Genomic DNA, 27,629 nt, shown 5'->3' on the forward strand with positions numbered 1-27,629 from the left:
CACTGCAATTTGCAGAACTTAAGCCTCTCTTGGTAAGAGGATCCCTTCATTCCCCTCGCCAATCTTGTTGCCCTTCTAGGTACACGCTCAAGCAAATCGACATCCTTCCTAAAATGAGGCCTCCAGACCTGTACGCAGTACTCAAGGCGTGGCCTGACCATTGCCTTATACAGAGGGACAATCACCTCCTTCTCCCTGCTAGCAAAATTCCTATATATCATTGACAAAACCCCATGACCTACCCTGGCAGCCTGTCTGCAATGCTCAGAAAACTTCATATCTGACTGCACAATTACTCCCAGGTCTTTTTCATTCTCCACCTCCCTGAGTGTACCACACAGTTGGTACGTTTCTCTGGGTTTACTTCTACCCATATGCAGTACTTTGCATTTGTCAAGGTTAAACTTCAGTTGCCACTTCTCAGCCCATCTGCCCAAATTATCTAGACCCTGTTGCAGTAGCACACTGCAATTACTGTCATTAACCACCCTGCCAACCTTTGTATCATCTGCAAACTTCGATATTAAGCCTGATATACCTTCATCAATATCAATGATAAATATACAAAACAGTGGACCTAACACCGAACCCTGTGGGACTCCACTAATAACATAAGTCCAAGAAGAGCAGCACCCATTGATTACCACCCTCGTCTTCTCCCACTTAACCATCCTTTTATCCATTGTAGCAACTTACCCTTAATACCATTCTGCTCCAATTTGTACAATAGTCTTCCATGCGCAACAGTGTCAAAAGCTTTCCTGAAATCGAAATATATGATATCAAATTATTTTTTGCATCGTTCCTTTGTAACCACATCATAATATCATATAAAATTTGTCAGAAAAGACTTTCCCTTAACAAACCCATGCTGTGTGTGAATTATTGCTGCAGTCTTGTCTATATGATCCTGCAATGCATCTTTAACCAATGACTCCATTATTTTACCCGGAACAGAAGTTAAACTAACTGGTCTGTAATTACTCGTGTTACCCTTCGATCCCCCTTTGTGAATTGGGGATACATTTGCACATCTCCAGTCCGTTGGAACCTCCCCTGAGTCCAAGGATGCTCTCATAATTATGGCTAAGGGTTTGCTTAGTTGCTTCGCCGCCTCCTTTAATATAACTGGATAGATCCCATCCAGCCCAGGTGCTTTTCTTATGTTTAACTTCAACAATTTCTCCTCCACTTTGCTCTCAGTTATTACAAAATCATTAGGCACCCTGCTACAATTTAACAACCTTCTGCCATTTTCAAACCTTAATAATTCCTCATGTGTGAATATAGATGCAAAATACTCATTCAGTTTGTTTGCTATCTGAACAGGATCATCAACACTCGAACCATCAATGTCAAGTGGATCAATCAGATTCATCCCCTTCCTTTTAAAGTTTATATAAGTAAAGAAATCCTTGCTGTTTTTCTTAGCATCTTTTGCCAAAGATTTCTCATAATCTGCCTTTGCCTGCCTAACTTCCTTTGTGACCTGATTACAGACCAGCTTATATCTGCCATAGGCTTCTGAGTCGCTTGATAATTTATATGCAATCCATGCATTTTTCTTCTCTGTTACGAGTCTCATTAGTTCATTAGATAACCATTTAGGCCTAAACCTTGAACAATATTTCTTAATAGGTACGAAACTTTTAGTAGCATCCACAATTAATTCCTTGAATGCTTCCCACTTAGAATTTACTGTTGGTAACATCGTCAGTTGATCCCACTGTACAGAATTTAAAAACTGTCGGAGACCACTGTACCACCTACACTATCACCTTTTTTACCACCTACACATTTATCACCTTTTTTACCACCTACACATTTATCGCCTTTAAAAGTCAGTGCCTTGTTGGGAAAACATTTAAAAAACAAACCTGTTTCATCAACGTTGAATATGTCTTTGGGCTTGAAGTCGTCTGCAATTCTTTTCAAAACTGTTTCTTTCCAATGAGTAGAGTCTTCTTCAATTGCAACCCCACTTTCACTAGAAATAACTTTTTTGAATACTCCATGGTGCTTTTTTAAATTTATCCAGCCAACCAGAACTGGTTTGGAATGTTTTATGTCCCATAAAAGATGTATACTCCATAGTCTTTTGTTTTATTAATGATATCAGCATGTTTTGGTCTTGAATCAACTTCACCCACTTAAAAACGGCTTCATCTACATCTTCATACAGACAATTTCGCATGCTACCGACTGGGTCCCATTTCCTCAAACAGTTTGAGAATCGAAACAAGGTTTCTCAGAATGGTTGACACCAGTGCTTTTTTTCTAAAAAAATAGGTGCCGGTACTCAATTTTTGCTATCATGAAAAATTGAAAATTAAAAGGATATAAAAAGTACTTACTCTTTAAAAGGTTTTTTTTTTCCTGATATTGTTACTTTCGTAGTAATGTTTTTGGAATAAGAACAACAAATTTAGTATATTAAAAAAATAAGTAAAATATGAGTAAAATAAGTAAATAAATCAATCAACTACCGAGTGCCGGGCACTCAGGATGAAGGGTCCATAGTCACGAATGGGCGTTAGTGTAGTATTTCAAAATAGAGAGCTTTATGGTAACTGAAAAAAAGTTTCTAGCACTCCGTCTTGGCCTAAAACTGAGGAACTAACAAAAATGTTGTCCATTTGAGTCTTTGCAGTTGTTGTAAATGACAAAGGTGGGAGAAGCAACTCAGACTTCTTCCTTCGGAAGCGATTAAAGTCTTGGGAGAGAAGTGACTGGCAGGTGAGGGCCGTGAAAGACTCTGCACAGGTGCCTCCCCTCCACTGCCGCCTCAACATTGGCTCTCTAAGTACCTCCTTGCCAGGACAACTCCAGCTTTGAAAATTGTTAAAAAATACCTCTCATCGCAAAATTTATAAATGACCTTTATAACTAACTATTTAGCAACCTTTTTGTCACCAAAAGGAGAGTTGCTTAGTACAAAGAAGTGCGCTATCGAAGTGCAATAAATTTTTTTTTTAAATTTTAACACAAAAAGTAAATAATAGATTTCAATTGGAATTATTTCCCTTGATAAACATCGAATAACGTGTAGCTAATGTGATTTTTAAATTTTTAACTCCATCAACGATGGAAATAGAGGGGGAGGGGACACGAAAATTACTCGCATTTTCCTGTCTGGTGCCACCATTTTTAATTTTAAAAATATTTTAAAATTATATTTTAAACCTACTTGTTGAGCTCTTTCCAATGGTGTATAATAAGCTATAGGTTGTCGACGACATTTTTGTTCCCCCCATTTCTCAGACAAATATACTTCAACAACGATCAATATGGTGTTATGTTGGCCCACATGATGTACAAATCCATACAAAATTAAGTCAATAGGTTGAGTGGATCAATGCTGAGACAGACGGACGGACAGACGCAACCGAGTGACATTATAAGGGTCCTCCGTTAGACTATTGCCCCTAAAAATAATAAGTAAAAACAAATAACATAAAAATAATTTCATAATAAGTTTTTGTAGCATATTCCAAATTTTTATTAAGTTCTCATCCGACACCCTCTGCCGACTTCTTTTCTTCCTCTTTGTGTCTCTCTTGCTTAATGACATTTTCTGAGCAGCCACAAATCGACACATTTGCTGGATCGAAGCGGGTCAGCGGTGGGCCTACAAACAGTAGTAAAGAATCTGTTTTTGTCATCAACTTTCTTTCTTTCTTTCTCTCGTCATCGGTATTGTCACTAGTTCTTAAATTTGAATGTTTTTTTACTGTGAACATGTAAACAGAGATAGGGAAAATTTACGGAAAAATTTGGATAACGCACTTTCGCAAAACAACAGATGATTATTTGTCGGGATAAAAGAAAATCACTCCCTCCTAATTCTCGAATGGGATGCTTACAGTTGATTAATAGCGGTGTCCAACATACGGCCTGCCAGGAAAGTGAACTAAAACGGCAATTTTAAATTTTGTTAATTATCAAAAAATTTTCTCATTAAATGTTTTGTTCAGTAAACATAATTGTGTATTGTACTTAATAAAATTTTCGAATATTTTCAATTTTACTTTTACATGCAACAAGATATGGAAAAAGGAGCACACTAAATAAATCTAACTTCGAATTTTTTTTTTTTAATATGGCTCCTGTACGGGAAAAGTTTGGACACCACTGCAGTACGCTTAATCTGCTCACTGCTGACCAGCGCGACTTCTCCGTATGTGGGACAGGTGGTTGAATAGGTTTTACCAGGTACCACTAAGTTATAGAATGGTAATCCCTTTAGCCCTCTGAATTCGCACAGCAGCACTAATTGCCTAAATTGCCTGAAGGCCAGAAATGTGAACAGTGCATACCGAGTATATACTCTCCTAATCTGTTCACTATATGAAAATTTTCTCGCTCAACGGAAAGAATTTTGAATGTAACTTCCAAGAGGAATTCAAAATAATTTGCTATAAAAGGATTTCCTTAAACAGAGGTCTGACTGAGTAATTTAGAATTATAAAAATGGTTATACAGTTTTATACAGAAAATATCTTAACAATAGACAGTGAAAAACGCAAATTTAGTTAAATAATTTTAAGCATTTTTGAATAGCAAATTTAAGGAATATTACAAATTTCAAAGTGCATTAAATCCAAATGTCACACGTCACTGTTAATAAAGGTGCCGGTATACGCTACTAGCAGGGATACCAAATTTTAAAATGATTTCTTTCTTTTTTTTAACGACCCCATCCACACTATTAAGCACTTCCACTTTTTCCACTACACTCAAGGACTTCCTCTAAGACAGGAGTGGCCTACTTAATTTGTGATGAGATCTACTTTTTTTCCTTCAAAATGTGCCGCGATCTACCATCTCAAAAATTTCATTGCACAAGGTGCACAAATTGAGGGATGACTGTATATTTAAAATTTGTCGTGATTGACCAAAATTAAATCCACGATCAACTCGGTGGCCACTCCTGCTCTAAGACATCGTAAGGTTACTTGCACAGCAGCTAAAACAAAACTGATTTAGGGACCACTTGTACCTACCAAAGAGAGACTGGTGAAATTTAGTGAAAGGGTGGACGACTAATTTCTGTGAAACAACAGATGAATTTCCAGGATAAAGGAAAATCACTCTCTCCTAATTCTCTAATAGGGTGCTTACAATAGAAAACAGATTGACTAGAGTCAATGTCGTGGACACACAGATAGCAGTTGATCAGCACAACTTCTTGGTACAGTAAAGGCTTTATGGGCAACACTAAATTGTGGAATGCTCTTAAGAATTAAACCCTTTAGCTATTAAAAGCTAAAGTAATTAATTCTTAATCCTTTTAGCTCTTAATTCGTGCTTTTTATAGCGTCAGCTCTATTGCCTGAGGCCAGAGGTGAGAACAATGCATACCCACATCTCTCGAATTCAGTTCATTATATGGAAATTTTCTTCATTATACGGCAACTATTTTCAATGTAATGACCAGGAGGAAATCAAAACGTTTGCTACACAGAAAAATTTGCTATATGGAATTTCATTAAAGAGAGGTCCTCCGATTGTAGTTCTAAGATGATGATGAGTGTTAGTATGTGGTTATATTATCATATGCGGCAGCTGTCAAGTAAGATGTCTAGTTGTTAATTTAATGTGTTTTGTATACATAGGAAAGAATCCAGGTTGCTATTGATTTACCTGGTAAAACTGAATATAGATGTAGAGGTCTATGTGGAAACAGAAGGTGATTCAAAGTTGAAAGAATTGCCTTTTCAAAAAAAATTTTTAGGGTGCAAGTGATTGCAACTGGGTTATACTCCTTTATTCCTTAGGGGGTTCTTAATTTTAGGGACTGGTTGAACAGATCGGTTGCTCCATGCTTGTGGAAGTACTCCATTTTTCAGAATTTCTTGATATATATATATATCCAAGGTGATTCAAAAGCTTCCATACATAGGGAATATGGTCACTTTTTTTTAGCAAATTGTCACTTTATTCACAAAACATGCTCTCATGGTTATCATTCCTTTGAAAACACATACAGATGCATCTCTCTCACATTTTGAACTCGCATTAACACATCTGGTGTTATGCACGTAATTGCATTTTAAATGCGTTCCTTTAAGTGATTCATGTTTCATAACTTTTCCTTGTACACCATGGCCTTCAATTTCCCCAAGTAAAAATCAAGTGGGACGAGGTCTGGGGACCTCGAAGGCCGCTCCACAGGACTAAGGCCACCAATCCAGGAACCTGGAAACTGCTGATCCAACCATCGGTGCATGCAGATACCATAATGGAGTGGGGCCCAGTCTTGCTGAAAATATACCGGAAATTCTCCGTCCTTGTTTAGCAGGGATGGCATGATCTTGTAGCATGTTTAGGTACATTTCAGAATTCAGATTTGTATCAAAGAAAACATGTCCAACAATTTTGTTTCCATATCTCACATCACACCATCAGTTTTTCCGCACCTTTCATCTTTGAGGGATTCATCCATTGCGAGTTGGCATCACTTTAATAACATAGGTTTTAGCAATTAATTTCTCTATTTACATAAAAATTGTCTTCATTAGTGAACAAGATGCCAGATGAGAAGTTTGCATCACCGTCCAATTTGTTTACTGTCCATCTGCCTATCCGGGTCGTCTTCACTAAGATGCTGCAACATTTTCATTTTGTATGGATGCCACTTGTGCTTTTTTGTTATTCGGACGATACTCGATTGGCTGATACTGCTTCTGCAGACGACCATCGTGTGCTTTTTTGGGGACTCTTCGCAAATGCTGCCAGCACCATGCCAGTTGTGCCTTCACTGGTGAATGTTCTTGGACGACCACTTCTCAGTTGGTCAGTAACACTTCCAGTCTTTCTGAACTTCTCAATAAGTTTGGCAACAGTGTTGTGTGTGATGTGCTTGCCATGTCTTCTGTTAAATTCCATTGCAACCTTGTGACAGCTTCCTGATCCAGCCATGAGAATAATTTTTATACACTTTTCTTTAGATAGACAAAGGCTTTTCTCCTAGTCCGGAATGAAAGTCTCCTCTGACCACATACCTCTTCGGATTCAGTGAGTTATACCCTATTTTAATTTTTCCCTTTTGACTTTAACCATCCTTTTTGCTTTCCACCTCTGTCGGGTTAGCCATGAAATATACATTCACTATTCCCATGCTTATCTCAACATTTAGGCCTAACTCCCTATACCGCTAAATTCTAATTTCCTTGACTCCCTACTACTGCATGCTAGCATATATTTCAGAAATAGAGGGCCTACTTCTTGCTTCCCTACAATTTTAATGGTCAACCCCTGAAGAAAGCATTGAGATATATATATATATATATATATAAAATTAATAAATAACTTATGTAAAGTAAACTAAACTAATTTATAATTTCTGAAATATACACTGAAAAAATTGTAGGGGGACATATTGAAAGGGTTAGCCCTCAATAAAGTCCCTTTCAATGTGTCCCATGACCTATAATTGACTTGATATATATTATTATTATGTTTATTAATTGTTTTATTCTTACTTTTACTTTGACTAATGATCATCCTTTACTAGGTTTGGCCTCGTGGACCAGTTATGGCTATTATAGGGTTAAGCAGCTACCAGCTTATCCAATAGGAAATATATTTATTCTACATCTTACCTATTTTACTAATTGTACTTAAATTATACAAAAAAAAAAAAAAAAATATATATATATATATATATATGAAATGTAATATATAGACATGAGTTTAAACATGTAGTATCAGTTGATAGATAAATACAATATAAATGAGTAAGATATGATATGACAGATACACCAAAATGCACGAAGCAGCAGTAAATGATGCAAAAGTTTATATGAATATAGGAAATGATAGGTCTGATAAAGTTTGATAGAGGTGCATAAATGGAAGTGAAAAATACACAAAGTGCCAAAGACTAAAAAGGGTAAGGATAGCAGAAATATGAAATATTGTAGGTTTGTAAAAAGAGAGAAAGAATGTGAATATCCTATATGTTATGATGAATTAAGAAAATTATAGGCTGAATTGGAAAGCCATTTAGAGGTGAGGTAACTAAGGCGCATTTAGGGCTAGAGTCTCAAGCTGCGAACAAATTTAGACTATGTATATAAAGTGCTTAGCATCATAATACACAGCCATTTCTGAATAAACAGAAAATTTTTAAGGCGGCATCATTTAGGTTATATCTCATATTGTGAATGCCTTCACAACGAGTTGCCATGATATTGCACTACTTCGAATAAGTAACGCTTCACCTAAGGAGAAGACTAGTGTTACTTATTCTCAGATAGGTACCACCACCCAGACAGCACTGTTTCAGGGCTATTTGGCCCTTCGTCAGTGAGTGGGTAGGTACCCAAGTGATGCAATGATGGCAAAAACAGTTATGAAGTATAACTCCACAATATGAGAGATGCCTGATGGTGTATGATGTATTTAGACTAAGGTTATATCTCATATTGTGAAGGCATTCACAATATGAGATATAACCTAAAACGATGCCGCCTTAAAAATTTTCTGTTTATTCAGAAATGGCTGTGTATTATGATGCTAAGCACTTTATATACATAGTCTAAATTTGTTCGCAGCTTGAGGCTCTAGCCCTAAATGCGCCTTAGTCTAAATACATCATACACCATCAGGCATCTCTCATATTGTGGAGTTATACTTCATAACTGTTTTTGCCATCATTGCATCACTTGGGTACCTACCCACTCACTGACGAAGGGCCAAATAGCCCTGAAACAGTGCTGTCTGGGTGGTGGTACCTATCTGAGAATAAGTAACACTAGTCTTCTCCTTAGGTGAAGCGTTACTTATTCGAAGTAGTGCAATATCATGGCAACTCGTTGTGAAGGCATTCACAATATGAGATATAACCTAAAACGATGCCGCCTTAAAAATTTTCTGTTTATTCAGAAATGGCTGTGTATTATGATGCTAAGCACTTTATATACATAGGTGAGGTAACTGTAAATTATGTGTGAATATCCTATTATTAACTGTGAATATCCTATATCTTATAATGAATTAAGAAAATTATAGGCTGAATTGCAATGCTATTTAGAGGTGAAGTAACTGTAAATTAAAATGATTAAACAAATAAAATAAAAGTTGAAGTTGCTATCATCAGAAATGGGTGGGCAAATTTAGCTGTAAGTCGAGAAAAAGGGGAGATACCAAAAATGCAGAAATCTGATGTTAGCTTAGAGTAAATATTGATACATGGTCAGTATTTCATCAGGAGACTACACCAGACAATGACAGTCATTTTATGACTTTCTGATTTGCTGTACTAGTTACTTCTGTGTTTAATATATTTATTTTCATTTATAGACTGATATATTTTTATTTTCTACATCTTTCTTTTGTCTGCCTTTCTACAGAATTCAATTATTAAATTTTAATTGTCTTTCTGTCTACTGAATACAATTATTCCAATTGCATATTTATATTACAATTAATGTTACAGATAGGCTTTCTCTTTACCAACACTCGACTAAAGAGGTCACTAATTTCTCCTTTTTCACAGCTCTCTATTAAGGCTGTTATGTTACTATAAATAATTATGTGCCTTTTGCATAGTCTATAATGTGGTATTGCTTTAGATACATTTATCAACTCAACTGAATATGTTCACAATATTTTTCCCACCTTCTTAGTTCCACTATGCATTACTTGAAAATACCAGGTATTGTCTTTATACTTTATTTCCACATTTTACTTTCGGTTTCTGTTTTGGACTTTCTCGGCTCATATTTTTCGGCTTTAGATTTTCGCTTGTGCTATTCTCTCTTACTTATTCACAAGCATTTGGTATTAGTCTCTTTTTCATACTAACACTTACAAAATCAAGGCCCTTACTAAAAGGATTGGCTTAACAACCCCAGCAAGCCTAGTATGTTTAATATCTTTTTCTTTACTTTTTATCTTTTTACTTCTACTTTTTACCCATTCATAAAGCTATTAGTGCGATACAAAGGTGATATGAAAGTTCTTACTGTCCTTAATCTATCGCCATCTTCGTCTCTATATATTCAATTACACCTTTATCCCTTCCCTATCTTCAACTTAATCCCTGCCGTATTCCATTTGCATGTTCCAAATTTTATCAAATTTATTCACTTCTTCACTAAATTCCAATTACAATTTACATTACAAATTTTTTTTTTTTTAGTACTCTGAAAACACTTATTTGTATTGCAATTTCGATTCGGCTTTGATTTACCTTAATTTTTATTTAAACCACACTGTGTAGGGACTACCTTGTCCGTACTTTGAGAGTGGTGCTTTTATTCCTAGTAATTTTATTCTTTTATGCTTTATTTTGCTTCTCTTCCACTATTATGGACAAGTATAGAAACAGTTCCTGATACATGGTCAGGTGCAGTCCCCTGATGAAATACCTGACCACATATCAATATTTACTCTAGCTAACATCAGATTTCTGTAATTTTGCTATCCCCCTTTTTTGACTTACAGCTAAATTTGCCCACCCATTTCTGATGATAGCTAACTCAACTTTTATTTTATTTATTTAATCATTTTACTTTACAATTACCTCACCTCTAAATGGCTTTGCAATTCAGCGTATAGATTTTCTTAATTCATCATAACATATAGGATATTCACATTCTTTCCCTCTTTTTTACAAACCTACAATACTTCATATTTCTGCTATCCTTACCCTTTTAGTCTTTGGCACTTTGTGTATTTTCCACTTTCATCTATCCACCTCTGTGAAACTTTATCAGACCTATCATTTCCTATACATACACACAGTTGAACCTCTACATAATGAAATCAATCGTTCACTTGAAAAACTTCGTTAAACAGAAATTTCGTTATAAAGAAATATGACCTGTTCAACAATGAAAAATACTGTAATTCAACATACAGAAATATAGTAAAAGATGGAAAATAAATCAGAAATAAGTGGGAATGAACAAATTTTCTAATTAAACAATTTATTAATACATACATACAGGTGACCCCCGCTTAATGCTGATAATTTGTTCCGTAAAAACAGAGCGCTAACTGAATCCGCGCTAAGCGAGCGCTGCATTCCCATAAGGTAACATATGTATTTGTGAGTTGCAGTCGGTGCCATAGGATATTTCATAATCAATAATAAACGGTAGTGAAAAGATGCACAAATGTCGGTCAAAATATTTGTTCATATAAAATATTCTGCATTACATACATATATAATTATGTGGTAACTACTTACGTAACAAAATTAAACTTAAAATTCCAATCAAAATCATTAATTTAATTGATCTAAATTGATTTAATTTAATTGATGAATTTAATCATGAAAAATGTGTCGATTTTGGGTTGAACTTTGGCCCTCTTCCAAATAAAATAAAAGGGGTATTAATTTTAAATCCCCCACAGCGTTACCACGCAACAATAAAATCAACCGATCCTTTGCCGTTTGAAACCTGGCATGTTTTTTTCTTCTTTCAATATGAAACTTCTTTTAGGCATTCATTTCCACAAAAGTCCTGCTTCATCTATGTTAAAAACTTGTAGAGAAGAATAACACCCAATATCTCTCTTCAATAATTTTAACAAGTTCTTTTTTGAAAGTTTCGGCTCCTTAATTTGCACTTGCGGCTTCTCCTGGATTTTAAATCTACTCAACCAGCCCTTACTAGTTTTAAATGGTTCCACTTTTTTTTTTTTTTAGGTGAGTTTTCTTCAGATCATCATATTGGCTAATCTCTTTTTCTTTTTTTTTTTTTTTTTAAATAATATTTAACTTAACTGAATTCTGCATCGGATATTATTTTCAATAATTAGTTAGTCTTTCCATTTCAATCCTAATAGCTGGCCTAGCCCTAGTTGCTTGCAGTGGAACAGCTATCTTTCCTGCTGCTAAAAACAAAAATAAAATAAAATAAATAACTAAATAATAATAATTAATAAAAAAAAAAAAGGAAATTAAACCTATCATCCTATGCACTTCCCTTACCCGAAAGTACTATCCAGATGACCTTTGAATTTCGCCAAACTGTCGGCCTCTACCACCCATGAAGGCAACTTATTCCAGTAATTTATAACTCGCTGGCTAAAATAAAACTTCCTGCAGTCCAATCTAAACATTTCCCCCCCGTAACTTGAATTTATGTCACCTAGTTCTAGCATCATTTATAATCTTGAAAATTTTGTCCTCATTCATTTTACTGATGCCTCTCAGAGCCTTAAACACCTCAATCAAATCTCCTCTAAGGTGTCTAGTTTCCAAACTCTGCAACCCACATATTCGAAGTCTTTCGCCGATCTCACCAGGCGAGTTACCCTTCTTTGCACCCTTTCAAGAAGCTTGATGTCTTTCTTTAGGTGCGGTCTCCATACTTGAACACAGTATTCCAAGTGTGGTCTAACAAAAGCCTTATATAATGGGATTATCACGTCCCTATCTCTACTTGCAAAAGTTCGATAGGACACCATGGGCCTTCCTTGCAACCTGTTTACAATGCTCAGAGAATTTCATGTCTGACCGTATCGTAACACCCAAGTCCCTTTCCTCCAGTACTGGGTTTAGTTGAACTCCACCAAGTGAATAAGTTTTTTTGGGATTACTGTTTCCCAGGTGTAATACCTTACACTTTGTTGGATTAAAGCACAGCTGCCATTTTTCTGACCATTCCTGAAGTCTATCTAGGTCTCTCTGAAGAAGCTCAGCTTGACAGTGATCATTAACTACTCTACCAATTTTAACATCATCTGCAAATTTAGACATCACGCCCTCTATCCCTTCATCAATGTCGTTTATGAAAATTAAAAACAACAGTGGTCCTAATACTGATCCTTGGGGAACCCCACTTCTTACATCAACCCAATCTGAGGAATAGCCATTTATCACCACCCTCTGCCTCCTGCCCTGAAGCCATCCTTCTTTCCATCTAAGGATTTTCCCAGTGATTCCAACCTGTTCCAGCTTATAAAGCAACCGCTCATGCGGGACTGAGTCAAAAGCTTTGTTGAAATCTAAATAAACAATGTCGAAATTATTCCCTAAATCCAGCTCGTGAGTGACCCTTTCGAAATAGCGAACCAGATTTGTTAAACATGATTTTCCCTTTACAAAACCATGCTGAGTATCCTTGAGAATTTCAGTTTGATCCAAATGATCCTGAATTCCACCCTTGATCATTGCCTCCATGATTTTCCCTACTACTGAAGTCAGACTGACAGGTCGATAATTTCCCACTTCACTTTTAGAGCCACCCTTATGTATGGGAGATACATTTGCACTTTTCCAATCCAAGGGAATCTCCCCAGAGTCTAGTGATGCTTGCATAATTAGCCTCAATGGTTCAATGCACTTGCTTGCCGCCTCTCTTAAGATCATAGGGTATATTCCATCAACTCCGGGAGCCTTACTGGTCTGTAGGCTCGAAAGTTTTTTCATTAAATAATCTTGCGAAATTTCAATATCATTAATTACATATTTTTTAACTTCGCTCCCACAATTTTCCATTGCCACAAAAGGCTTTTCATTTGTAAATATCGATGCAAAATAACTGTTGAGTTCATCTGCAACGGCACACATCCGCTTGTCTTTGACCGGAATCGATTCGCTTCAAAACGTCTAATTTAATTTTCAAATTCAGTCTTTTTCTTACATTTATAATCTTCATATTGCGCTCAGACGTTGTTGCTTTTTCATTCTTATCGGCCATTATTAACTCTTCAAAAATGTAACTGCGTTGGTTGCATTAATTATGATACAATGTTCGAGTAAACTGTCCGTTTCGCACGATGTCTAATACTGTACTGAGTGTGACTGGACTTCAGATAAATGTATATAACGCAAATATTACAAGTATACTTGATCATTTTTTAAAATGTTGATCTCGGAACTACGTAAAAGTCACTCTATTGCAATTAAATTAGCGTGCGAGAAATTTCACTGAGCGTGGGAAAATTTCTCAAGTCAGCATGAGAAACATTTTAATGTTGTTTTGCTATTCATTTTCAAGCTTTCGACTCCATCAAATGAAACAATTTCGTTAAATATGCCAAAAATGCAATCTGTAAAAGAGCGTTATAGTCAGATACGGGTTATAATATAAGAACAGCGTTATAGCGAATCAGTGCAAAGCGAACCGCGTTATAACGGGGGCCTGCTGTATTTAGAAATGACTATGTACATGATGGTGCACAATATATTAGTACTCTTTTTAAAAATATTTCGTAAAATATTTGGTTATTTTTTGTTGTACACTGGATTTTACAGTCCATCATTGATAAAAATGTATGCATTTGTTTAAACATTCAAATATATTTTCTGGCATATTTTCTTCACATTGAAGGCTTTGACACAAAGGTTCAAATGCTGCCAACAGTTGATGTTTGGTAGGCTTAATATTGTCCTCATTTCCATCCATTCTTCGCTGATATTGTCACTAGTTCTTTAAATACTCTTAAAAATGTTGGAGTCGCTCGGATAATCAGCTATGATATCATTATCAGCTACTAAAAATTCATAAAGAACAATTTCTCCACTAATGAACCTTCACAAGATTGCTCAGTACCGTGTAGTACATCCCACTCATCGCTGTTAATTGGCGTTTTGGCAACACCTGCTTTTACAAAACAATTCTTAATCGTTGTTTCCATCACATCTTGCCTCCACACATTTGCTAACTCTGATATGAGCATTTGCAAAACTAAAAAAAATCTATAGATTGGGTGGTGAGCATTTGCAAAACTATAAAAAAAAAAAATCTATAGATTGGCTGGTTTCTATTCTCAGTATAATTTTTTTTAGTATGTGCTTTCGGTAGTGCATTTTCAAATTATTGATAATGCCTTGGTCCATTGGCTGCAGTTTAGACGAAGTATTCGGAGGAAAGAAAACATGCTTCACACACTTGTAAGTTTGCAGAAGAACCTAAGGCCCTACAAATTTTGGGACTGGTTCTAATCGCCATTAATTGGTGTTTTAGCAAAACCTGCTTTTGAGAAACAATTCTTAATCGTTGTTACCTTCACATCTTGACTCCACACACTTTTGCCAACTCTGATATGCACATTCACAAATCTATAAATTGATAATGCCTTGGTCCACTGGGTGCAGTTTAGACGAGGTACTCAGAGGGAAGAAAATAAGCTCACACTTGAAAGTTTTGAAATCACTGGGTGACGATGGACAGGGCAGTTGTCGGCAATCAAGACAATTTTTCTGTTTTCTTTCATCATCTTTCTATCAAAATTTAAAATTCATTATTCAAAAATTTCACTTGTCATTAAAACTTTTTCTTATAGTTGTAGTTCAACTCTAACGACTTTACTCCTTTGAAACATTGGGGTTGTTTACTAGAAGCTTCAGTTTTTCTATTACCAGCCATAATTGCACCAACCAAGGCTGTAATTCTCTCCTTACTATTTGACTACCTAAGCATTTATCATTATATTTATATTTTTTAAATTGTTTCTTTCCAATGGGTACAGACTTCTTCCATTACAACTCCACTTTCACCAGAAATAACTTTTTTGAATAAGCCAAAGCCATGGCACTTTTTAAATTTGCCCAGCCAACCAGAACTGGCTCAGAATGTTATATGCCCGAGAAAAGATGCATACTCCATAGCCTTTCCTTTTATTAATGGCCCTGAGATTGGCATGTTTTGGTCTTGAATCAACTTCACCCACCTAATAATGGCTTCACCTACATATAATAATTAATATAATAATTGCACAGGCATAATTTCACACGCTTCCTATTGGGTCCCATTTCCTCAAACAGTTTGAGAATCTAAACATGGTTTTTCAGAACGACTGACTGGCAGAGATCTCTACTGGCAAAGATACCAATTTTAAAACAAATTGTTTATTATTATTTTTTTTTAATGTCCTGATCTACACGAATAAGCAATGCTTCATATTGTGGAATTATACTTCATCCCCTGATATCCCCTGAGAATAAGTAACAATAGACTTCTCCATTGGTAAAGCGTTACTTATTCAAAGTAGTAGTGCAATACATGGTAACTTGAAGGAATAGTCACAATGTGAGATACAATTAAATTGATGCCATTAATACTACTTCTGTAGTTTATTTCGGATAAATTATAGTGATTTAGGTATATCACTGCATTAGGTATATCAGTTTGGTGTAGTATTTTTAATTATACTGAATTAGAATGAAAATCATGCCTCAGACCAGAGCAGCAAAGAAAAGGGCTCAAAGTATTGAGACTGCAGGGGCTCGGGAAAGAACTGAGGAAGCGGTTGTAATCTGAATCATGAAATTCACTGCTTGTTTGATGTATGAGAATCTGGAATGTGACATGAAACTACCAAGGGCGGTGTGTGTGTGTGTGTGTGTGTGTGTGTGTGTGTGTGTGTGTGTGTGTGTGTGTGTGTGATGTAAGGAGTGTAAGGATATTAGGCATCAACTCAGTGTTGTTACTGGCCACTGATAGCTTGAAGAACAGAGTAGATGCCCTCGAAGGAATTAAAATGGGGGCCCATCAAGTTCTCAGCTATCCAACTCAATGCCAGGGCAAACTCTTGTGCATCAGGCAACACCAGCAATTTAAGGTAGAATGCACTGGTCCCTCAGAACCAGTGCATTCTGCCTTGAAACAGGAGCTAGTTGTTGCTGAGAGCAACTCTGTCAGAGAATCGGAAAATATACTGTGCAAAAAGGATAGGTGGAATAGGACCAGGGTATGTCTGCCAGGGAGAAAAGATGACATCATAGAGTATACATATATATCATCTCTTAAGGGTACAAAGATGATAATGTTGTACATGTTGGCACTAATGACACAAGAGTAGATCTGCAGACTTACTTCACAAGTACAGGATAACGTAAAAAGTCACGAGTTAGAGCTAAATTTGAAAATGTCTACAATTCTGCCCAGACACGACAGGAGCGAGTATATGATGAGAGCCTTGATAATCAATTCGACCCTGGAGAGATTGTGCAAGGCTCATGGGGCAGAATTTTTCTCAGCATGGTCTGTCCTTGTTAACAATAGAAAGGGAACATGAATATTTGCTGACGTTATTGAGGCAGTGTTAGGTGGGTTGGAAAACTGCTAGCTTGGGGTATTCACAGACTAAAAGAAGCTGCAGGCAGAGGTGAAAGTGATTCTTGCACTGCTTCTATTAGAATGAGCAACAGCTTGGAAAGCAATGTGCTGGGTCATCATGGAACAAGAAAATACATGGGCTGTGTTAGGGTAACTAAGAATAAGAACGAGTCTGCAATTTCATGTACTGTATTTATTTCAAATGAATTATTTGCCTGCCATGTTGAATACTGGTAAACATTAACCAATCGGTTAACCAGCATGGCTTCTGGGTATGTGGGTTGGTTTGTTTGTTTGGTTTTTAGGAGCATTAGCAACTAAGGCCATATTGCTCCGGGATATGCAGTGGTCATTCCCTGACCTTTCCGCATCCTCCGTATTTGGTGGTGACGGGCTCGAACCCCGGTCTAATCAAGAAGCGTGTGCTACACACTGCTGCTCCTTCCCAACTGGCTACGGAGGCACCATCTGGGTATGTGGGGCAGGCAGTTGGATAGGTTTTAAGAGTAACACTGAGTTACAGAATCGTAATCCCTTTGACTCTTAATTCAGCAGCAGCTAACTGCCCCAACTGCCTGAAGACCAGAGGTGCGAACAGTGCGTTTCCAGTTAAGTCTCTCATAATCTGTTCGTTAGTTGGAAATTCTTTGTTCTACGGAAACTATTTTAAATGTTTGATATCAAAGAAACATATGCATTGAGAATGAAGTATATGCTTAGAGTAATTTTCAAGTCTACTCTCGAAAGTGCTCTTGGAGTGACGATAATGTGGGTAACTAGACATTTAGACGGAGGTAGGCTTGTTGATAGAAATTCGGAAAAGATTTTTTGTTATTTGGTTTTTTTTTTTTAGGAGCTGTTGTTGTTGTTATTTGGGAGCATTAGCAACTAAGGCCATATTGCTCCGGGAATATGCGGTGGTCATTCCCTGACCTTTCCGCATCCTCCGTATTTGGTGGTGACGGGCTCGAACCCCGGTCTAATCAAGAAGCGTGTGTTACGCACTGCTGCTCCTTCCCACCTGGCTACGGAGGCGCCTTTTTTTTTTAGGAGCATTAGCAACTAAGGCCATATTGCTCCGGGATATGCGGTGGTCATTCCCTGAATGACCTTTCCGCATCCTCCGTATTTGGTGGTGACGGGCTCGAACCCCGGTCTAATCAAGAAGCGTGTGCTACGCACTGCTGCTCCTTCCCACCTGGCTACGGAGGCGCCTTCGGAAAAGATGCAGATGATATTATTACTTAGCCTGTTTGTGTGCGTTGCCCTATTCGAAAGAGCCAGGTATGGGGCCCTGTTCAGCAGAACCGGTTGAACATGCTTGTGGCCAGCACTGGTTGGGCACTTAGTTGAGAAAGCAAAAATCAGAGGAGTGTGGGTCTAATAACTCTGATGAATGCAGCAAACAACTGTAGAGAGAAATAGAGTGGGCCAGTAAATCAGAATGTCTTATAATAGAGGATTTTAACTTTCCAGATATTAATTGAAACTTGTGGGTTGGTCACTCACACACACTAGAAAGATGTTTGTGGATTTATTGGATGACTGTTTTCTACAGCAGCAGCAGCATGTTAGAGAGGCAACCAGAGGGAATACTACTCTTGATCTGATTATCAGCAGTGATCATTTGCATTAAGAATCTGCAGATAAAAGAACCACTAAGTGGCAGTAATAACAGTGTATTAATGTGGGATTTCCTTAAATATGTAACTATCATCAAGGGTAAAGGGAAAGATTTTTGGTTTCATAAAGGTGACTACAGTGGTCTCAGACAGTTGGTAAATCTATACAGTGGGGTCAACTGCTAATGTTACCATCAGAAAATTCTAAATGGAAAGCATTCAAGGAATTAATCATAGAAGCTACTAGGCTTTTATTATTATTAGCCATATGGTGCAAGGAAGCCTGAGGCTTTTGCCAAAAACAATTACTCAGTTATCTTGAGAGAGAGAGAGAGAGAGAGAGAGAGAGAGAGAGAGAGAGAGAGAGAGAGAGAAAACAAGAGTCAAAAGTAGAAGGGAATCTCCAAGGAAGAGAAGAATGATGATATCTAGCTCGGGAACCTGGGTGTGCCAAGCCCATACTCACCAGATGTGAGCCCCTGTGGTTTTCACACCAAAAAATACTCTTCAAGATACAGGCCTAAATGGATGCGAGATGAAATGAGACTTGTGGCAGAGAAAAAAAAATGCCTAACTAAAAATAACCTAAGCTACTAACATTTAACTAGTCTGTAAACAATACACAAAAGAGGTTAAGCAAGCAAAGCCTGATTATGAGAAATCTCTGGCAAAGGATGCAAAGAAAAAATGGCAAAAACACTGGAAGGGGATGAATCAAATGGGTCCACATGATATCGATGGTTCGACTGTTGACAAACTGAATGAGTATTTTGCATCTACATCCACATGTCAGAAATTCTTTAGGTAGAATATGCCAGAAGTTTATCCAACTCTAACAGAGAAGTAAATGATTTTATAATAACTGAGAGGAAAGTGGAAGAGAAATTGTTGAAGTCAAAACATAAGAAAGGTACCTGAGGTGGATGCATCCTTGGATTTGGGGGAGATCCCCCAAGCAGGGAGATGTGTGAATGTATACCCAATTCACAAAGGGAGATCAATGGATAACATGGTTATAACAGGCCTGTTATTTTAACTTTCTGCTCAGAAAAAATAAGAGTCACTGGTTAAAGGAGTAATGCAATATCATCTATACAAGGGTGCAATTATATGTCAAACACAACATGGGTTTTTTTGAGGGGAAATCTTGTGTGACCAATCTGATTCGATACTAAAATGTGGAACTGGATGCAAAAAATAATTCCAATATTATATACTTGGATTTCAGGAAAGCTTTTGATAATATTGCACATAAAAAACTGCCGTACAAATTAAAGCAGTGTGGAATTAAGGGCAAGTTGCTGCTATGGACAAAGGGATGGTTGAGTGGGAGAAGACAGAGCAGTAATCAATGAGCACTACTCTCTGTGGACTAATGTTATTAGTGGATTCCACCATGGTTCAGTGTTGGGCCTATTTTTGTTTTCTGTATTTATCGATGATACTGATAAAAGCATATCAGGCTTAACATTGCAGATGATACAAAGGTTGGCAGTGGCTAATGGCAGTAATGATGGTATGTTACTGCAACAGGATCTATAAAAGTTAGGCAGATGAGCTGAGAAATGGTAACTGAAGTTTAACACTGATTGTTGTTGTTGTTGTTGTTGTTGTATTTGGGTTTTTTGGCACAAGGGCCTCTTGGGCCATATTGTGCCTGTTCATGATTTTTTTGTCACTATGATTGTTAAACACCAGAGTAATATATCAACTATGTTTGGCCTACACTCAGGTTGTGGAACATGAAAAAGATGTGCAGTTCTCTGAACAGTACAGAAAGGCAGGCTGCACAGACAGCTCATGGAGTTCTGTCAATGATATAGAGAAATTTTTCTAGCAGGGATAAGGAGGTGATTATCCCATTGTATAAGGCAATGGTCAGGCCACATCTTGAGTATGCACACAAGTCTGAAGGCCTCATATTAGAAAGGATGTAGAGCTGCTGGAATGAGTGAGTGCCCCAATACATAAATAGCTGGTCATGTGAATAGTTGTTCCCCCCCAGGCCACATCTTGAGTATGCACACAAGTCTGAAGGCCTCATATTAGAAAAGATGTAGAGCTGCTGGAATGAGTGAGTGCCCCAATACATAAATAGCTGGTCATGTGAATAGTTGTTCCCCCCCCCAGTTTTTTGAATTTAGTTTCTGCAGAGTCAGTGAAACCAAAGCTCTATGGCAAGATTAGACAGTTCTTGCTCATATATCTTACAGATGCCACACAAGTATGGGAGTTGAGTAAAAGAAGCATACTCTATTGCTCAAGTGGAATCTGTTGAATGCCAAACAAAAAATTACTTTTTCATAATTCATGGTACATCAAAAGGAACACAGTAAGTATCTCATAATCATTTAGAGAATATTGGCGAGTAAAGGTACAAGGCACAAGGGATTCTTGTATTGATTGCGGCCTCCAGGGTTACCCCTATATACCACTGTAGCATCTGTAGGTTATTTATAGCCGGCAAGTGTGTGTAAGTGTGTGTTATGATGGTGGTTGTTTTCCGGCCCTGGAGTCTTAGCAGCCAGGAGGCAGGGAGTAAGCTACCTGCGTCCCGACTCCCGTCCCTAGCCACGTGGAGGCACACAAGAATTTGATTTTCAAATTAAAAAAGAAAAAGGTAGTTCACCTATGAGCAGCAGCAGTTGAATTCTGGAATAAGCATGCCAGCCAAAGAGTAATTGATTAACTGAATAAATTTCTAGTATTGTGAAGTAGGTTGTCTGAATAAATTTTAAAGGTTTGGACAAATTGAGGAATTAATATCAGATGTTACCTACAAAATTGCATTTTTAGACAACTTTAGTTTAACTTTATACAAATAACAAATGCATATCATGTCATAGAAATGTATTTCTCTAGATAGTTTACAAGTTAGCTTGGGCTTTAAGCACATTTATGGTAAATCAAGAAGAAAATGTCAAATGACTTTCTTGGTTAATTACAAAAACGTTTACTGCAAAATGATTTTGTAGTTAACATTGTCTGACACTAAACCCTCAAAATAATTGGAAGGAATAAAAAAATCAAGCTTGTTTTTTAAGGCTCTATACAAGTTTTGCTTCCTTGCATTATGTTGTCAATGCTAATTAGAAATACTGAAATAAAAAAACAATAAAAAACATGATTTTATTTTCCTTGACTTTACTTGATACAAAATAAGTAGAAGATAATTTACCATTACTGTATAGTGGTACAGTGATGCCACTCAATTTTTTTTTTTTTTTTGTTTGTTTGTTAAATCGAAGGTTTACTGTCCTCAGCAGAAACCAAAAGCAGATAAGAATATGAATCTTAGTAGCTCACATGCTCAGTATTATCTTGTTCTTCACACTAAACATGAGCAGAGCTGAGAACTTAATGGCAGTTTTGAGCCTACATGGGTAAATAAGATAGATCCACACTGGAGAAACATAATGCAAACTTGACTGATATCTGGAGGAAAAAGTGAACTTCCTCAAACAAAAAAAAAAAAAAAAAAAAAACACCATTAAAATCAAGTGATTTCTGGAAATTTTACGGGAAGACTGTAAAAGCTGGCAAGTCAATACCTACTGCAGCATATTTCCAAATGTGAGAACATTTAAAAACATTGCAGTGTAGCTCCATGCTCTTTCAGAAGCATGGGCTAAAGTCTAATTTATCACAAGAACAACAAAACTTTCACTCTATTTCTAACAAAATTTGCATTTAAAGGGCTAAAAGTAGGAGCATGATATTATAATGAAATAATCCCCAAAGCAATTCATGGAAACACTAAGTTCACTAACTTGTGGGTTATAAGACTATAGCTTGTTCCTTGTAGTTCTGAAGGGACAAAAAAAAACTATGCCTCATTTTTGTAACAGGTAGAAAGGCATCTGCGGAGTTTTCTTGTTTTATATTCTCATTTAATTAATGAAAATACACACATAACAATACCTCACATAACTAAGCAAAAGCAAGCCAATGTGTCACTTTGAATATTCATCTTGGTATAAATTACATTTAACTACATTATTATGAAATGTAAAGTAATTCACAAGGTCTGCAAAATTTGATAAATAAAATTTTGAAATATTTTAAAACTATAAAATCAAAAAAAAAAAGTAATTCAACTACTTACCTTTTATCTGTGTTAGTTTCTGCAGCTCTCTGTTTTTAATGATGGAACGTGAAGAATTTTGTTTCTTTTCTACTTTGAAAAACTGTGTCTTGTTGTTAAGATCACTCTTGTCTATCTACACAGAACATAAATAATTATAAATGATATCCAGTTTCAGTAATGCAAAAGATTTGCTAAGCTTTAAACTTAACTTAATTTTACATTTATATCCTTAATATATCATGTACAATACACATTTGCAGATATTTTGGATTCAAAATATTCGAACCACAGTTAGCTAAATAAAAACATATCTAAGATTGCATTATTTATAGAATTTTAAAGATGTATTAGATTCGTTTATTTATGATTGTTGGCGAACTGTTACACATTACGCACTGTAATGTTATACTGTTACGCACTTCACAAATGAAACAAACATATAGTTATGTCTCACTCATACCCAAGAATACAGGTCTACAGAAAATTATGGAATGGATTAATACACCTCCAAATAGCTGAAACAAGTAATAGTAATAGTGGAATGTGATGCAATAAAGCAAGTGTCGTGAGCTGATGTAGCATAAGCCAAAAAAAAAATAAAAAAAATTCACACATCCATTCCCTCTAAAAGTTTGCAAGATGATGATGAAAGAAAGCAAGCATCAGCTGAAAAAAAAAAAAAAAAATCCTATGTCATCTATCCATCTGCCCCAATATATGTCTAGTTGTTCCATAAATTTATTCAAATTACCCACTTCTACAACAACAGATGGAAGCTTGATCCAATCAGCCACCTGTTGGTTGAAAGCAAACTTCTCCACATCTATTCTTCAGCCATCCTTCCTCAATTTGAATCAGACTATGCATATGCCCCCTCATATGTATAGCCTGACCAAAAAAAAAAAGAACCCTATCAGTGAGTTTGCTCAAGCCATTCAAAGCCTTAAACACCTCAATCAGATCAGCTCGCAGGTGCCTAATCTCTAAACACTGCAGTTGGCAGAAATTAAGCCATTCTTGGTAAGAGCACTCCTTTGTTCTCCTTACCATTCTCATTGCCCTTCTCTGTACCCGTCCAAGCAGCTCTACATTAGCCAATCGACATCAAGTGACCCAAGGTGATTCAACCCCTTCATTCTACTGTTAACATAAGCATAGAAGTCTTTGCTGCTGTTCTTTGCATTCTTTGGCAGAGACTTCTCGTAATCTGCAATGGATTGCCTAATCTCCTTTGTAACTTGATTGCAGACCGGTTCATATCTACCACAGACTTTTGTATCACCTGATAATTCAGTTGCATCCCACGCATTTTTATTCCGTGCCATGTGTGTATCAATAGTTCATTTGACATTCATTTAAGAACTGTACTACTTAGCTGCTAGGAAAAGCCTAGTAGTCTCTATGATTATTTCCCTGAATGTTTCCTATTTAGAATTTGTTGTTAGTAACAGCATTATTTGGTACCATGACACAGAATTTAAGAAGTCACTGGGAGTAACATATTCTCCTTTAGAAAAGTAAAAACCCTTCCCTTTGATGATACATACAAAATCCCTTAAAAACCCTTGCATGGAGCAGCCAGCACAAGTTATGTCCTATTAATACTGCACTTTTGAGGAGGTTTTTGAAGATTATGGTATTAGTTAATCATCTACAACTGTAATGTACAAACTTTATGCTGCACTCTACTTTCCACCTCTGAAATCAGTAATGTCCCACTGCAGAGATTAATTTTTTTTTTGTTTTTTAAAAACAACTCATGTTAAAAAAAAAAAAACTATTTGGGGCTATGCATGAGAAAATAACTATTATGTTTATTTGAAAACTATTAATCATTTTAGCATTAGCAGAGGCATACGACACAAAAAAGCAAGCTTATATAGCATCAAGCAAAAAAAAAAAAAAAAACACCTTCCGATTTCACCCATCCATTCATTCCAAAAGTTGGAACAGGACCATGGTATGTCTGCCAGGAAGAAAAGGTTGATGATGTTGTAGAGTGGATATCATCTTTTAAGGGCACAAAAGGTGATATAGTTGTACATGTTGGCACTAATGATATCAAGAGTAGGAGATCGACAGAATTACTTAACAAGTACAGGTCAATGTTGAAAAAAAGCCGTGAATAAGGGTTGAATTTGAAAGTGTCTGCATTTCTGCCCAGACACGATAGGAGGGAGTATATGATGAGAGCCTTGTTGATCAATTCAGCCCTGGAAAGATTGTGTAAGGCTCAAGGGGTAGAATTTTTTTCAGCCTGGACTGTACTTGTTAACAGGAGAGACTGCTTCTACAGGGATGGGATACACTTAAATAGAAAGGTGCAAGAATATTTGCTGATGCTATCGAGGCAGTGCTAGGTGGGTCAAAAAACTGCTAGCTTGGGGGGATACAAAGACTAATAGATTAACAGTAGCCACTGGCAGAGGTGAAAGTGATTTTTGCACTGCTTCTATTGGAATGAGTAGAAGCCTGAAAAACAAGATGCAGGATATTTCAGAGACTGCTGGGAGTCATTGCGGTACAAGTAAACACAAGGATTGTGTTAGGGTAGCTAAGATTAGAAACAGGTGCATGTATACTTGCGTGTACACCAATGCTAGGAGTTTGGAAAATAAATTCGATGAATTTGAGGTATTGCTCAAAGCATCAAAGGCGGATATTGTTGGGATATCAGAGACGTGGTGTCACACAGATATAAGGAATGCAGAAACTGGAATTTGGAGAGAACAACATCTACAGAAAGGATAGGAAGGGAGGAGGGGTTATGCTATTAGTTCAAAAACACATAAAATCCAAGGAAGTGAAGCCAGTCGACATTGCTAGACAGTCCAGTGTCGAGTCAGTTTGGTGTGACACAAGCATTGGGAGATCAAAATTGAGAGTAGGAGTGTGCTATAGGCCTAAGGATTTTGATGAGTATAAAAAAGAAACTGTACAGGGAAATAGTGGGCCAGTACATCAGAGTCTTATAATGGGGGATTTCAATTTCTCAGATATTGACTGGAATTTGTGGGCTTGGTCACTCACACGCTAGCAAGACTTTTGTGGATTTATTGGATGATTGTTTTCTACATCAACATATTCGGGAGGCAACTAGAGGGAGTAATACTCTTGAAGAATCGTAGTGGGTTCTTCATGCATTAAGAATCTGCAGATAAATGAACCACTAGGTGGCAGTGATCACAGTGTGCTGAAGTAGGATTTACTCAAAGAGGTAACTACCATCAGCAGTAATGGGAAGGGTTATTGCTTTCGTAAAGGCGACTACGATGGTCTGAGACAGTATTTAAATTCTATACAGTGGGACCAACTCAAGATGTTACAAACAGCAAATTAAAATGGGAAGCATTCAAAGAACTTATCTTGGAAGCTACTAGGCTTTACATACCAACTAAGAAATATTGTTCAAGGTGTAGGCCTAAATGGATGTCAGATAAACTAATGAGACATATGACAGAGACTAGTAGAGCCTGCATGGGATACATATAAATTAACATGTGACACAGAAGCCTATGATAGATACAAGTTGATCTGTAACTAAGTTACAAAGAAGGTTAGGCAGGCAAAGGCAGATTATGAGAACTCTTTGGCAAGGGATGCAAAGAAATACAGTAAAGAGTTAGTTACTCTTTTTCTTTTTCTTTTTTTGATAGTTTTTGGCGCATCGGCTTCTGTGGCCATAATGCACCTCCCAAGGTTTTTGCAGCACTTTGATCCAAGCCCGAAGCGGGATTCGAACCCGTGACCTTTGGGTTATCAGGCAGGCACTTTACCCACCCGGCCAGCCTGGTCGGCGAGTTCTTTACTTATGTAAACTCTAGAAGGAAGGGGATGAATCAGATTGGTCCACTTGATATTGATGGGTCAACTGTTGATGATCCTGCTCAGGTAGCTAACAAACTAAATGAATATTTTGCATCAACATTCACACATGAGGAGTTATTCAGCAAGGGGAATGCCAGAGGTGTATTCAACTCTGGCAGTAAGCTAGAGAATCTTGTAATAACTGAGAGTAAAGTGGAGGGGAAATTGAAGATAAACACAAGAAAGGCACCTGGGGTGAATGGGTTCTATCCAATTATATTAAAGGAGGCAGCAAAGGAAGTAAGCAAACCCTTAGCCATAATTATGAGAGCTTCCTTGGACTCAGGGGAGGTACCCATAGACTGGAGATGTGCAAATGTGACCCCAATTCACAAAGGAGGATCAAAGGCCGACAAGTAATTATAGACCTGTGAGTTTAACTTCTGTTCCAGGAAAATTAATGGAGGCACTGGTTAAAGAAGCACTGCAGGATCATCTAGACAAGACTTCAGTTATAGCTCAGACATAGCATGGTTTTGTTAAGGGGAAGTCTTGCCTGACCAATTTGATTGGATACTATGATGCCGTCACAAAAGAACTGGATGCAGGGAATAACTTTGATATTATATACTTGGATCTTTGAAAGGCTTTTGATACTGTTGCACATGGAAGACTGCTGCACAAATTGGAGCAGTGTGGCATTGGAGGTAAACTGCTGCTATGGATAAAGGGGGAGAAGACGGAGAGTGGTAATCAATGGACACTGCTCATCGTGGACTAATGTTATTAGTGGAGTCCCTCAGGGTTCAGTGTTGGGTCCATTATTGTTTTCTGTATTTATAAATGATATTGATGATGGTATATCAAGCTTAATGTACAAGTTTGCAGATGATACAAAGGTTGGCAGGGTTGTCAAGAACACTACTGACACTATGCTGCTGCAACAGGATCTGGAAAGGTTGAGCAGATGGGCTGAGAGGTGGCAAATGAAGTTTAACATTGACAAATGTAAAGTAGTACATATGGGAAACAGCAACCCCAGAGCAATGTATCAACTCTGTGGTACTATATTGACAGTGGTAGAGAATG

The 27,629-nt window shown here is 37.0% G+C and overlaps 1 protein-coding gene across 3 annotated transcripts in view; it reads right to left on the reverse strand.

The window, feature by feature from the left end:
• LOC150088377 (serine/threonine-protein phosphatase 2A 56 kDa regulatory subunit delta isoform-like) overlaps positions 1-27,629 on the reverse strand; it is a 484,719-nt gene that overhangs the window by 361,665 nt on the left and 95,425 nt on the right. For all 3 annotated transcript variants that reach the window (XM_090369471.1, XM_090369470.1, XM_090369472.1), the window contains exon 3: positions 22,752-22,866. In XM_090369471.1, the coding sequence (XP_090225597.1) occupies positions 22,752-22,866 (115 nt within the window). The remainder of the gene's footprint in view (positions 1-22,751; positions 22,867-27,629) is intronic.

This window comes from Mastigoproctus giganteus, chromosome 3 (assembly GCF_048544385.1).
Source record: "Mastigoproctus giganteus isolate SK-2022 chromosome 3, ASM4854438v1, whole genome shotgun sequence".
Classification (NCBI taxonomy): domain Eukaryota; kingdom Metazoa; phylum Arthropoda; class Arachnida; order Uropygi; family Thelyphonidae; genus Mastigoproctus; species Mastigoproctus giganteus.